Source organism: Symsagittifera roscoffensis, chromosome 4, assembly GCF_963678635.1.
Source record: "Symsagittifera roscoffensis chromosome 4, txSymRosc1.1, whole genome shotgun sequence".
NCBI classification, from domain to species: Eukaryota; Metazoa; Xenacoelomorpha; order Acoela; family Convolutidae; genus Symsagittifera; species Symsagittifera roscoffensis.
The window spans coordinates 12,352,528-12,367,161 of record NC_087065.1 but is presented as its reverse complement, the minus strand read 5'-3'; the positions used below and the strand labels follow the sequence as shown (position 1 = coordinate 12,367,161).

Sequence of the window (14,634 nt, the reverse complement as noted above, 5' to 3'; positions counted from 1 at the left end):
TCCACAGAAAATCAGGTACCACACTTATTAATCTGAGTGGGTCGTATCAATTAACGTGAACAGATCCTAATCTATCAAACCTTGCGAGAAATTTTTTTTGAAAACTACGCTTAACGTTTACCTGGCAACAAAGGCTATCTAGCTTATTTTCAAAAGATTTTTCCATTTTTAAATTTTTTTTTCTATTTTTAAATTACCAATCAAATTATGAAAAAATTGTGTTGTCAGTTACGTCTTATTCACTAATTTTCTAAGCTATTGTTTTTTTAACCAAACAACGCGCTAAAAACGACACTACTTTGAAGAAAAAAGGTTGAAGTAATTTTTTTCTTGAATGTGTACGGATTCTTCTCTGCTACTTGCACAGCAACCGACTATCCTTATTATAATAATTCTAATGATAAATTGGGTTCTTAAAAAAGACTTTTCCAATTACCAAAATTTTTTTTCTGATCTTTAAACATTGACTTTACGCCATGATTCAATTACTTCTAAAACATTTTTCAAGTTACTAGAAACTTCCACCGAGTTCATCTAAAAAACAACTTCGAGCATAAATATTCCGTCATTTTTGTCAAAAATTATCAAAATAAATTATAAGTTGATACAGTTTGCAATGAGTTTAAGTCAATAAGCTTGCGTATAATTGAGTTAGCAAGCCTTTTGGGTCAGCAGACGTCGAATTTTTCTCAACGATTGAAAACTACTGCAACCACAAGTAGTCAATACTTTCTATGCAAACTGGAAAACTATGCTTGCCAATGTCAGAAATTTCTAGAAATGTTTATTGTACTGGAATAAATATAATTCAAGCAAAAAGAGTAGTCAAACTTAAAATGAATTTATGGAGAAAATTAGCCAGAGCAATCAATTTGGTATTAACCCGCTCTTGAAATTTATACCACCTTCGTGATATGATTTTTTTTTCATCTTTTGATGTTAGACAGAAATTTCCAAAATTTCTTTGAAATTAACCTGTAAACAACCTTGGTATAGCTGTGTATATTTGGATACAGTTTGATACGTCAAATTATCTTTTTGCGCAACTTAATTCAAAAAAGTTCGAATTTCGGACAGATTATAGTTTGCTTTGGCTCAATTAGATTGCGCTGAGTTGCTTCGGAAAAATATCTGAGTCAGAGTAACTTTCATTGGGCTTCAAGACGAAAAAAGTACGAAATTATACTTATCCTCTGTTTATTTGTTACGTTTTCGTCTTAAAGCCCAATGGAAGTTACTCTGACTCTGACTCAGTTATTTTTCCGAACCAAGTGAGCGCAATCTTACTGAACCAAGGCAAACTTTAAGCATATTGTGTATGAAATCCAAAACTATTTTGAAGTAAGTTTTGCAAAAACATAATCTGACGTATCAAACTGTATCCTAATATACACAACTATACCAAGGTTTACAGGTTAATTTCAAGGAAATTTTCAAAATTTTTATCTGACATCAAAAAATGGGAAAAAAATAGAAATTATATCACGAAGTGTGTACAAGTTTCAAGATTGGGTTAGTTCCAAATTGATTACTCTGGCTTATTTTTCCGGACTAAATTTTTGCTGGCTTATTTTCCCATAAATTCATTTTACATTTGTTTGGAATACAAAGTACTGCCATTACTACCAAGTATGTAGAGTTTTAAAAGAGAACAAATTTGAAACCAATACCATCTTACTCGAAGTTTCGAAAATCTTCTTTAGGATTCTACTGACAATTCTTTTGAACTATTTTGAATCTCATTGCAAAAAGTATCTAAAATTTAACTATAAAATTCCTACTATAACCTATAAGCCTATACGCCAATATTTACTACAAGCCCAGTAGGTTACGCTAATCACTAACCTCGTCATACTTCCAATTATAACTTGATCGTTGCACTCATGTTCAGCATTCAGAGCCATTGAAACATCTCAAAAAACTGAAACATCGCAAAAAAACATAACTATATATATACTAGACGCTGAAACAATGAAACGAAACACAAACGCAGGACAAAAACAGTTAGTTATTGGGAAAAAAACAAGGATTTTTTTCAACCTAACAGACGATGTTCGTTACTCGAGTTACAAACATTTATTTTTATATGAATGAAACCCATATTTTTGCAGCTACTAATTGTCTTTGTCCTGTTTATCATATTGATACTATTTAAAGGTAAAACTGAATTATGTAGCCATTAGTTCTTAAAACACTGAAATCCATTGCAAATCAATTGTTTGTCACTTCTATAGAGAAAGACAATGCAACTCTATAATAATCGATCTTTTTTAATCAATTTTTTCCAGTTTGTTAAGATGCGATTTTCAACTCACACAAAGTCGTTCCCACTTTTTAAACTAAATTTGGTTCTTGTTACTCGTTTTATGTTTCTCAATTTTGCTGCTTTTAAACACTTAAATTGCTTAGAAATTTTGAGGAGGGGGGTTTGACATTATTTATGTATGTATATACGAATGTATGTTTGAGAGGAATCACACCCCAAAAGAGCAAGAAATGCGATATTTGTCAGAACGTTGGGAGTCAATAGTTGTTTTTTATTTTGTTGAGGTCAAGAGGGCAGTTGATTTTTTCGTTGGGGGAGGGCAGGAGGACTGGAGTGTATAAAAGACAAAGGGATAAAAGTTAGGAGGAGTAAGATGGCAAAAGAGCTAACTTTGAAAGGGTATTGATAAAATGTTCCGGTAGCAATTTGTAAAAGGAATGTTTCCCAAAGTTGAGTCTATGACTCTCTGAAACTCGTTTGGCATATCGCCGAGTCCGTAAAAACCCGTTAAAAATTGATAAGTGCCTGTTATATCTCCGCCGACTAGACTAAAGTTGCATTGGCTGCTAGTAAAATTGTCCAGTGCGAGTTGACTATATGCGTTCTTTAGGTCTAGGTTTGTAAACCATACTTCTCCGGCGGAATTGTCCGAAATTTGAGCCGCCACGTTATCAACTAATTCGTGTATATTAGGCATCTGATATTTGTTCTTGTATATTTGTTTGTTGATGAATTTTGAATCAAGGGCTAGCTTTATCGATTTGTCTTTTTTACAAGTAATAACTATCGGACTAATAAATCTGTCCTCGTCACAGTTTTCTAATTTTTTGATGTGTCCTTCATATTTAAGCCTGTATAATTCTGTTTTTACTGAGTCTAGTAAGTGTAAAGGTACCCTCCTGCCTTTTAGTTGAATTGGCTTTAATGGTTCATGAAAATGTGTTATTTTTGTTTGACTCTTTATTTTTCCAATCCGAAGGAATAGTTGTTTGAAGGTTTTTCCAATCATTTCTATTTCATTATCTATGTCAAGTGAAGTAACGGAATTGATAAACTTACAAGTTCTCTTGTTGGTGAGTGTTGCGTATTGCTTTTGTGAAACTTCGATTCCGACTTTTGGTAAATTTTCGTTTCCCAAGATGTTTCTTTCATGAACTTGAGTTAGAAAGAAGTGGAATTCCTTGTGGGACAATCCATTTGAGAAAATTGGGACAATTACTTTTCCAGTGATATTTATTGCATTGTTCGTAAATCCACAATAGAGTTCCTTGGTAGCTTTATCCACTGGATACGTTTTCACGTAGGGGTCTCGTAGTCTCAACTCGTGTAACACATTCTGTTTAAGGAAGCTTACAGGGCTTGCTGAATCCACCTGTATGTTCAGAATTACTTGGTTTTCGTTTCCTAAGCCGATATTTAGTAGTTTCTTCATCTCCTTTCCTTGATCATCGTAGATAGTTGTTACGTTTAATACTGAGTAATCGTCGTTATCGCTTTGTCCAGACTCTGACCATGCATTTATTACTCCACAGCATTCTCTATTAGCGTGGTCAATATGTACATCTGGTTGTTCCGAAGGATAATGATGATCCGTATTATTTACAATTTGGCTATCCACAATATTTACATTTTTACGGCGTGATTTACAAAGTCTAGTAAAATGTCCTCGATATTTACAAGTCGTACATGTTGTATCTTTAGCAGGGCAAACCGCTAGATGTTCTTTTGTAAAACTTCCGCCGCATTTCATATATGTGTTGTTTCTTTCGATGTTTAGGGTGGGTTCTCTTTTTACATTAAAATGATTAAAAGATTTGTTGGAAGAATATCCGCTGGATTTAAAAGTACTCGTCATCTTTATGTGGTTTGTAATTCCTTTTTCATCAATCAGGGCTACGTTTAAGGCTTCTAGTGGCGGTAAGGTTTCCGTGAGAAGTTTCCGTTGGATATCTGAATTCTTCATGTTATTAATAAAAATATCTCTAATCCATTCGTCTTCTCCTGTGGGAATGTTACATCGTTTTGCCATTTCAGCCAGTGCCCCCCAGAATTGTTCTAATGATTCTCTGTCCCTCTGTTTTCTGTTTAAGAGTTTGTGTCTTTCGAAGGTTATGTTTGTTTTTCTCACAAAAGCTGTGGACAAATTGTCCCAAAATTCTTTGAAAGAAATTTGTAGAACTTTGACTCTTGTGAACTTCTGGCCGAATATTTTCTTTCCTTCGTTTCCAAGGGCTAGATAAAGTATGGATCTTAGTTTTTTGTCCGCCTCTTCCAGTCTCATACCGTTGAATTTCTTGGTTTCTAACTTTATTGAGGCCATTTCTTCATCATCGAATCTCTTTTGTTCTTGGATATTCCTCTCGATGCGTGATGTTTTTTGAGCGTCGGATTCGTTTTCCGGCGGATTTTCCAATGTTGGGGGAGGTGGGTGATATCGTTCCGTTGGATTCAAGAGATTTTCGATGTCGATATTCTCTTTTGCGATTATCGCTAGCTGGAATAGATCGCTCCACTCTTCCCAAGGAATTGGTGGGTCCACTGTGTGGTTCTGCCAAAATGAAGGTATACCTCTCACGTTTGATTCGTTGCTGTTTGACTGCGCCATGATAAAAATGTTCCTTTGTTACGGTTAATTCCACTTAGTTACAAATAAGATATGTTTAAAAAGTGAATTAATCTCTAAGTTAAAACATTAAAAAGTGAGCGGTCATTCTCTCCGTCGGAGAGAATGAAGATAGCAAGGTCAAATCAAGATTAACCAGTTAAGATACTTTAAAGTAATTAGTGAAATAAAACAAATGGTAAGAATCACAACGGGGATGATGGGAATGGAATTGTTTTGGAGTTTGAAAAAATTTAGTATTACAAATCGAATAAATCGTACACTCGTTCTGCAAAGTCATTTACTAAACGCAGGATTTTTTTTACAAAGTTTTGCATGACGCAAAACAAAACTCATTGCTTTAAAATGAATTATTATAAATTTTGGTTGTGTTAAAACAAGGGATTTTAATCACTTTTTTTAATTTTGTTCTTCGAGGTCAACATGGGAATTAATTATTATATTACCAATTCAAACCGCAAAAAGTTTCTTTTTTGGAATGAAGAATTTAGTAGAGATTTCAATTTATTGGGTAATTAATAACCAGGATTGAGGTGCTCGACAGATAAGACTTTGAAAATTGAGCAAGTGCAGTTTTCCGACTGAAAACGGCGGTCGAGAAACAACTTCATAAAGTTGAAACATACCCACTTTTGGCCGAGAAAGTCGAAACACAGGTCGAGCATAGTCTAAATATAGGTCAAGCGAAAGCTCATTTTTTGATGATTCTAATCAATTTTAAATTGTGAACAGACGAAAAAAAATTTGCCCTGAAAAAAACTCCTTCAAAAAGTTGCAATCAGCAGCAATCAAATCAGGAGACTTTCTTACCGCAAAACTAAAAACTCCATTCAGAGAAAATCGTTTGTTGTTTAAGATCTAACGGTTCCTGTGAAAATACAAAGTTAATTCTACCAAATTTTCCTCAAAAGTCAGTTTTCAGATCAACAGTGTCAGTCCAGGTTTGTAAAAAAAAATATGGGCAAAATGAAAAAAACGATTTGTAAAATTTATTTTTCTATGCAGGATTTTCATTTTTTACTGATTCTTTACTTTCAGCTAAAGCCTTATCACAAAAAAAAACAAATGAAAAGCATAGATTATATTTTTTGGCAATCAACTCGTGTCATTTGATATTCAAGAAAGTCGGAACAAAGCTCGAATACAATTTTGATCGAGAAAGTCATTTCAAAGTTTTCCACAAGCTCACCGCTAGAAACAAATGATTCAAAGAAAATTTTTAAAATTTTTTGTCTGTCGAGAAAGGCCAGACAGTCGAAACATGCCCATTTTTGGTCGAACAAGCTCCAATATATCTGAACAGGGTCGAACATAGTATAACATTTTTTTTGTTGGGTCGAGAAAGTCGAAACATCCCAAAATTTGGTCGAGAAAGTCGAAACATACCGACGTTTTGATCGAGAAAGTCGAAACACAAATCGGGCAGCTGGACCTCGGAAGATGAGACTTTTGGATGCGTTTTATTTTCTTTTCGTCCAAATAAGAATTATCTTCCAAAAAAAAGAGCAGTCAATAAGCTGCCAGTTCAGAGCTTTTCCAATGTTGTTGTTTTACTTTAGATCAGTAGCGGATTTAGCGGGTTGAGGGTGGGGGAGGGGGTGTTGATGACGTTTACTTTGACCCGTTGACTACCCAAAGAGTTCATATTTGGTACTATTTTAAGACATTTCTTCGGCGGCAATACAGTTAATTTGTAAAAGGCGAGTGTCGGAAAAAAAGCAATTTTTTAGTCAAAGCATTCCAAACAGTGTCCAAAACAGCACTTTTTGTTGTTGTTATTGCTGTTGTTGTTGTTGCTGTTGTTGTTGTTGTTGTTGTTGTTGTTGTTTTTGTTGCGGATTTGCTGTTGTTGTACAGCAATGACTAAGAGTTGATCGGGCCAATTCGTTATTCGTTAAAATAACGTCCAGTTATTACGACAGTTTGGCCTTTTGTTTTTAAATTTAAATGCGGCGAAGAAAAATTTTCAAAAAAAGAGTTGGTCTGGAGAAAACCCTATACGAGCGCCTGCTTTTGATAATAAACTCAAACTCACCGTATTCAATTCAGCGGGCGCTTTAACGGGTCTTTATTTCAAACTTTTAGATTTAGATACTATTGTGATTAAGTTGTTCGCCATGCAAATTTACATCACCATGACAGCGATAAGCAGTTATTGTTCCGACTTTCGATACGAAAGTAACGGAATATTTGTGCTCGGGGTGGGTTTTTTTTTCTTCAGACAAATTTCGACTTTTTAACTAGCCATTTTTGACGGAATTTTTTAATATCATTCGAAAGGTATTGTTGTCCTGAGCTTAAATTTGAAAAGATATTTCACCTGTGATCATTTTTCGTAAAGTTACGGGGGTTTAAAGATTGCCATTTTGGCCAATTTGGGACAATTAACGCGCGAAATATTTCGCGCCATTAACGCGTAAGCGGAGAGTTAATCCGTCTTAGAAATCGTTCCAAATTGGTTGAAAGACGCTTTTTGCCATAATTGATTTGTTACAAGGAGCGAAATTTATCCTTTTGTACTTTATATGGCGTATGGGGGGATGATTTTCATTAAAAAATTCAAATTTTAGAAAAAAAAATTTCATTTTGTTTTATTTCATTTAATTTCTTAAATGTTATTACTGCTCCATAAACATTAAAAGGCGGTCGGAACATTCAGGGCTTCGCCCTGATACGAGCATTCTTGTTCAAATATGGATTTCATACGTGGGGTTCATTGTAAAATTCTGGGTTCAACTTCCCGACTGTGCTATGAGAAGAACAAACTACTCTGGCATTTTTGGGCAAAAACAAAAGGTGAAAACACGAAAAACCATAGGTGGTGAAAATAAAGCAATTAAATTTATTTTGAAGCCTTTTCCTCAAAGTAGCTGATTCTTGTGTTCATTTTTAACACGTTCGCTTGTTTTTTTGCTTTCATTATCCTGCTTCATCTGGCTAGATAAAAACAAAAACCATAAAAACCAATAATCGGCAGATATCATTATGGTATTATGTACCAATCATTTTATAAAACATGTATTAGAAGATCGTTAAGCGGTTACACACTTATTTTTAATCCGAAAAATGCAAAAGCGTGGTTTTGTTCACGAGTCTTCAACGCGTCTCGCACATCACGTTTTTCTTGATAATAGCACGTGCGTTGCTTTTACAAGGTAAGAAAACAGCATTGCTTTTTACATACCACCAGTAATTGTTTCTCGTTATTTTGGATTTTGTGATTAATAATTCAAAGCTGAATCGCTCGGCTCTCACGTTTTATGTTGCTCGCGTGTCGCCAAAATCGAAAATATATATATATATATTTTGCTGTTTACAAGGCTATACACAAATGAAGTTCCATTATTATGATTCTCTTCAACTATTCAAAGTTCGAAAAAGTTAACTCCAACCAAATGCTTTAACTGTGGTATCAAATCACTTACTTGGAAAATTTTAGTTATACGTCTAACATTTATTTATAGTTTCCTAACTTTTTTCAAACATTTGTTAGGTATGAACCGATATCAGAGAATAAAGAAGTTGGGCGACGGAACTTACGGCGAAGTTTATTTGGCTCAGATTTCTGACACGAATGAAATAGTTGCGATTAAGAAGATGAAGCGAAAGTATTACTCGTGGGACGAATGCCTCAAATTGCGCGAAATAGAAGCCCTTCGAAAGTTGAGTCATCCAAACATCATAAAACTTAAAGAGGTGATTCGAGAGAACGACGAATTGTTTATGATTTTTGAATACATGAAGGAGAATTTGTATGATTACCTTAAAAGGAAAGTTAAATTAAATAACGCAACTGTTAAACATGTGACTTATCAAGTGCTGCTCGGCCTGAAAGCAATGCACCAAAAAGGGTTCTTTCATCGAGACATGAAACCCGAGAACCTCCTCTTAAACGACAACGGGCAGGATCCACCGACAGTAAAAATTGCCGACTTCGGGTTGGCTCGCAACATCCGAAGTAAGCCCCCATATACCGACTATGTTTCGACTCGTTGGTACCGTGCACCCGAAGTTCTCCTGCAGTCTCGTAACTATTCGGCGCCTATTGATGTTTGGGCTGTCGGTTGCATCGTCCCGGAACTTTTCACCGGCCGACCACTTTTTCCCGGCTCGTCTGAAATTGACCAGTTGCATAAATTATGTAACATTCTGGGCACATTTACACAGCAAGACTGGCCTGAAGGCGTCTCAATGAGCAAGCACAAATTCCCCCAGTACAAAGCGGTGACACTGGAGTCCATAATACCCACAGCTGAACCCTCGGCTATCCAGCTGATAGACCAGTGTTTAAAATGGAATCCAGCGAAACGAGCCAAGGCAAACGACCTTCTAAACTGCAGTTGGTTCTCAAACATGCGACTTGTTTCCTTTCCAAGCGCCAATAGTGCGACTAAAAAACAGGATCATGCAAACGGATATGGAAGTGCGAACCCAAACTACCCAATTCCCGCCAGAACTGCTGGCTCTGAAGGACGTCGCGCGATGCAAGGCGCCGCCGCTGCCGCAAATGCCAACCGAAACGCCCAGACTCACCCATCGGGTGACCTCGGGTCGAGTCATGGAGGTCGTGGTGAAGGCGACTCCAGACCCCAAGCTCCTCCCACTTTCGGAGAAAATAAACCAAAAATACAATCCGGCCGGTTGTCCAAAAACCCGAAGATTTCGGATGATTTTGACGAGGATGAGTTTTCAGCTATTTTCAACATCAAACCTGAAAAACGACAACGAACAGAATTGGCTTCCTTATTTGGAAGTCAAAAGGAAAACACGATGAGTGCAAATCACCGAAACCAACTGCCACCCATCAACACAAACTCACGAAGAGATTCGGCTACGAGATACTACGAGACCAACGCAAGATACAAACCGCAACAAAACCCGAATCAAGCTTCGAATCAATTCAGAGATCTAAATTCAGGAAACCATAGTGGAAACAACAACTTCATGTCATCTTTCAATCATGGAAACAGTAATGATGGAAACAGCTTTGGGGGACTAGGTTCAAATCCCAGTGCGGGCGGTGGCATTGGAGGCGGTGGGGGATACAAACCCGGGTTCGGGGGTCGCAGGAACTCTGGAAACAAACAAGGCTTCATGCAAGGAGCACCTTCGCACCAGAATAACAAACCTCTCATCGGAGCTATAGGTGGACCAAGTCTAATAGACAAATATCACCCCTACAAGTTTTGATCTGAATTCTAATTTTAATTATCCACAATCACGTGACGTGTTCTCTTTTCCTCTCGCTTTGAAGTTTGCTGAATAATAATGTATAATAGATTTTGTTAATTTTTCTTTTAACGACAATTGTACGGTTATTTTGATTTTAAAAAACGCAATCACTAGAAAAACTTCAATTTCTCATTGGTTTCTTATTTCCAAATGAGTATGAGTTTTTTTCAGCATAACAAACTCTTAAACTATTTTTAGACTTTATCAAGAGATCAAGAGGCCGAATTATCAAAATCCGGTTTGAGTCAAGCAGAAAATCGAAGCAAATCCAAACTAGGTGGTCATCAATCATGATCAAAAAAACTCACATTTGGTCAGACACCGTCGAAACATAAATTAACTGGCTCTTTTTCCTTTACCCCCCCCCCACCTGCAAAATTTTACTAGTGAAGTTTTGTTCACTTTATCCGAATGTTACAAAAATTGACATGCGAACTAATTAGGCAATGACAAACATTTTTGGTCTTCATAATTAACCTTGTAAAACCCCTCGTTACACCATAAAATTGACGCTTATGCGAGGTGGGCCGGAAAAGGAAAAAGAGCCAATTAACTTAGTCGAGCATAGTCGAAAACTTCCCAAATTCGGCCAAACCTAAGAACCATGCCTCGACTACGGTAAAAGACTTCGAGCTTCGGTTAATCAAATTTCATCAATTTTGATTTTAAATAGCTTTTCATCATTCAAAATTCTTGTACCAACAGCCCCAGAGCCAGGGGTGAATCCAGGGTTTGCTCGAGGTGGGGGCGGTTTTTCAAAAAATGTGGAAAATTTTGTCGACCTTTTTTGGAACATTATGGCAGTTTTTGGAAAAAATTTAGGCAATTTTTTGAAAAATTGCGTTTTTTCGGCACGCGTCTTCTTGGCTCCTTTTTTTCTAGCTCTTTTTTTTGAAGCAAGATCTGCAATAACTAAAAAATTGACGGTAGAAATTAACCTTGAAGCTCAGAAATTCTACAGCAATTGTCAAAGAAAGTTTTCAGAAGCGGACTCACGACAAAAAAAAGCTTCAGTTATGCCAAACTTGGCCAACCCCCAACGAGCTTTCCTCTGTGATAGCCAAAATTAGAAAAAAAAACACTATGCCATATTTCCTTCCCACTTTTCAAGATAAGACGGAATAATAATCAAAGCGTTTTATTTCAAAATGCGCTGGTCATGACAATGGAACCAGATCCTTATATTTTTGTCAGGAATTTTCTGACGACATAGAACGTTTAGCAATGTAAATTACAGCAAATACTTTTGCTATTTACTAATATCTGATAAATCAGAGTCCAACTGCAAAAAAGCATTATCGGAATCGACCGCAGTACATTATTGTCGGTTAAAATATTCGAAAATTGATTTTGTTAATATCCAACAGTTTAACCATTCCCAAGCTCATGATTAAGACCATTTATCCGCGAGGGAAAGGACCAACGTACGAGCTGTTCAGCTCATCACGGCGAACCGCGGTTGTGCCCCTGCTTAAGAACTACGTGCATTTTTTTTCGTTCAAGGCTTTTAAATCAAGGCTTGTAACTAAGATTAACGAGTAACCCAACGAGAGAAACAGCTCAATTCCAGGCCTGGATTGACAATTTTTTTAAAAAATTTTCTGGCTCAGATGAAACAATAGTTACTGTCATATCAGATTATCATAGTGCATTCTTGAAAAATTTTCTGGCTCAGATGAAACAATAGTTACTGTCATATCAGATTATCTTAGTGCATTCTTGAAAAATGAAGACTTCAGTCCAAAAAAAAACAGCCAGATCTCAATGAATTCAATTACAGAGACTTACAATTAACTGAAAACGATTTTTTCTTCAGGTCAAATCAAGGCCTAACTTCTAAATTGAACGAAAATAATATATCAGGATGAAAAAAATCAGCGTTGGCAAAATGAACGAGTACTTTGTAAAAATAGGGAAAGATTGAGTTAAAAACTTTAAGTAATCATAATTTTAAAAACCTTAAAAACAGTGACTGAGTCAATGTTTTCTAAGAAAACAATCGATCATAAAATTTTTCTTGTCAGAAAAATTTTCGGAAAACAAAACATCAGCGGACCGAGAAAGACAAAACAATTAACAGAAGTAACTGAAGTAACTGAAGGTAAAACTATAGTTCTCTAATTCAAACCGAAAATAAAGTGCAAAATAAATTGAGTATTAAAACATTAGAATTAACAAACGACAGGAAATATTTAAGGGTTACATTCGGCAACAGTCTTAGATACAAATAATATGTAAATCATTTGATAAACCTATTATCATCAAACAGGAGCAAAAATTAATACTTGATAATGCAAACAAAGCTGATTTGATAACATTGACACAGCGCAGCACAGTTTTCACAATATTTTTTGATCTAAAAACCGGACTCTATGCGTCTATGAATACTGAAAAAGAAAAAAATATTTCTAGAGAACTTCGCATACAAGAAGTAATGAAATTTTTTGCAAAGAGAAAAAGTGCTTGACTCTTGTTTGTTAATGACAAACAGCAAAAAGAAATTAGGGCGGAGCGGATGTTTTTCAAATTAAATTAATTTGCTACACGATCAATATAATCTACAAGATTTTTAATTTTATGATTGATAAAACTCAATAAGTCTTTTTTGGATTGCCCCAAAAAAGTTTGGAAAAAATGATTCATCCATTTTCAGATCCTTATTTAATAGATAAAAAAGATTTTTTGGGCTTATTCGGGTGAGTGATGTTCAATTTTTGTTTTCGTTTTCTCAAATTATTCAGTGGTTAGAAAAAAAAGTTTTTGTGTGTCAAAGTTGTGTGTGTGTGTGTTTTCTTACTTTCATGAATTTTTGGTTTAGATCCGCATGTTTTATTATATTTGCTATTGAGGCTGAACACCTTTAGCGTTCTCTGAAGTGTATTTGTTTGCCAAAAAAATATAAGGTGACTTACGCTAGTCGTATCGGGGTGAGCCCTTAATCAATCCGACTCTTTTTAACGTCTATAGAAAGGTTTTTTGTTTTGAAAATTGATGAATACATGAAAAGAAGCGAAGAAGTTTTTTATATCATTTTTATTTTGATAGGTTTCCCAAACACGTTTTTCTAATCACTAAAGGACACAATAATAAATTAAGCAGCCAGTAAATTGTTCATTAAACCAAATATTTATTAGTTTGATGTGCAATAAGGCTGTATGTATAACGCGATATCTTTGACTCTTCCGACTGCATTTCGCATTCGATGAGAGTTTTTAGATAGTTAAAGTGATTAATTTTTGCAAGTTTTTATTGTTTCTCTTCTTCTATCCAACAAGAATGTTTAAAGTATAAAAACTTGTAACATATTGATAAAAAAACTGTTTGTAATATTTCAAACCAGACTGTTTTAAATTGCCGCTAACGCTTTAGCACAAAAAAGTTCTAAATCTTGATCAAAAATTGTATAATTTTGTAATACTGAAATCACCATATCCTAACAAAAAAGATCGAAAGAAAAGTCATTGCTTTATATATGCGCAAGATATCAAACTTTTTAATACAGTGAAAAAATTTCGTTCAGAAGTGGCCGTTCTGTTTGAAACATTCCTGGTCTGAAAAAAAAACCACACCGAGCCAAATTATTCTGACATTTTTTTGTCAAAATTCGGCAAAGTATTACAACATTTAAACCTAACTTTGGAACGCAGACAACACCTGTCGTAATAGTTTGTAGAAATAAAAGTTCTGACTGTTTTTGTTTTCATTTTACCATGTCGAGTTATGCAATTTAACCTATTTTCTAAATTTAAAAAATGTGGTCTAATTTGGAAATAGTCAAAGCTCATAAATTTCAGAAAATAACGATTCTAAAAAACTACAATGATTTTAATTTTTTTGTGCTAAGGAGTTGTTTTGAGGTTTCCGTGCTAATAAATTGATCTGTGGTTGGGCTATTTTTCTCCAGACAAAAATTGACTTCTTATAAACAACTTTTAGCGACTTTTAAACAGACTCAAAACTACTGACGATGCAAAAGCTATAAGATATTTTACTCTTTTTTTGAAGCGTAACAGGGAATCGATTTTGTTGACAATTATACAAAATGGGCAGTCGGATCAATTAGGGCTGAAATCAGCAGCCTTTTGTGGTTAGCGCTCAATCAAACCAATTTTTTTCGATCCAATGCTTTTGTCATAAACAGTTCCTCAGACCAAAAAAAACGACAATAAATGAGATAACACAGCGCAACCTTATAATAATTGACGAAGAGAGTATTATCAAATTTAAGTAAAGTCTAATATTTTTTTCCAGCCATTTTTGGAATAAAAATTGACCTCAGTATGAAATCGGTGTAAAAATTCTTTCATTTTTGATTAAACTCATATGTTCATCCATAAAAAATCTTTTTTTTTGTGATTGAACAAAAAATGATTTTTTTTGTCGAGGAAAAACAGGCTCAGCAATCGCAGATCACATTCAAATTTTACTGTTCAGACTCAAATCGCCAACTTTGTTTTGAGTTTTAATGTCTGAGCTTTCAGACAGTTTTTTTATTGAAAATTGTGGGTGCTAT

The 14,634-nt window shown here is 35.1% G+C and overlaps 2 protein-coding genes across 2 annotated transcripts in view; both read left to right on the top strand.

Annotated features, from left to right (window-relative positions):
* LOC134843739 (WASH complex subunit 1-like) overlaps positions 1 to 14,634 on the top strand; it is a 382,840-nt gene that overhangs the window by 244,899 nt on the left and 123,307 nt on the right. The window lies entirely within an intron of this gene.
* Positions 8,024 to 10,190, top strand: LOC134844568 (serine/threonine-protein kinase dyf-5-like). The gene has a single exon (XM_063861305.1). The coding sequence runs from the start codon at positions 8,385 to 8,387 to the stop codon at positions 10,077 to 10,079; it is 1,695 nt and encodes a 564-aa protein (XP_063717375.1). The 5' UTR covers positions 8,024 to 8,384; the 3' UTR covers positions 10,080 to 10,190.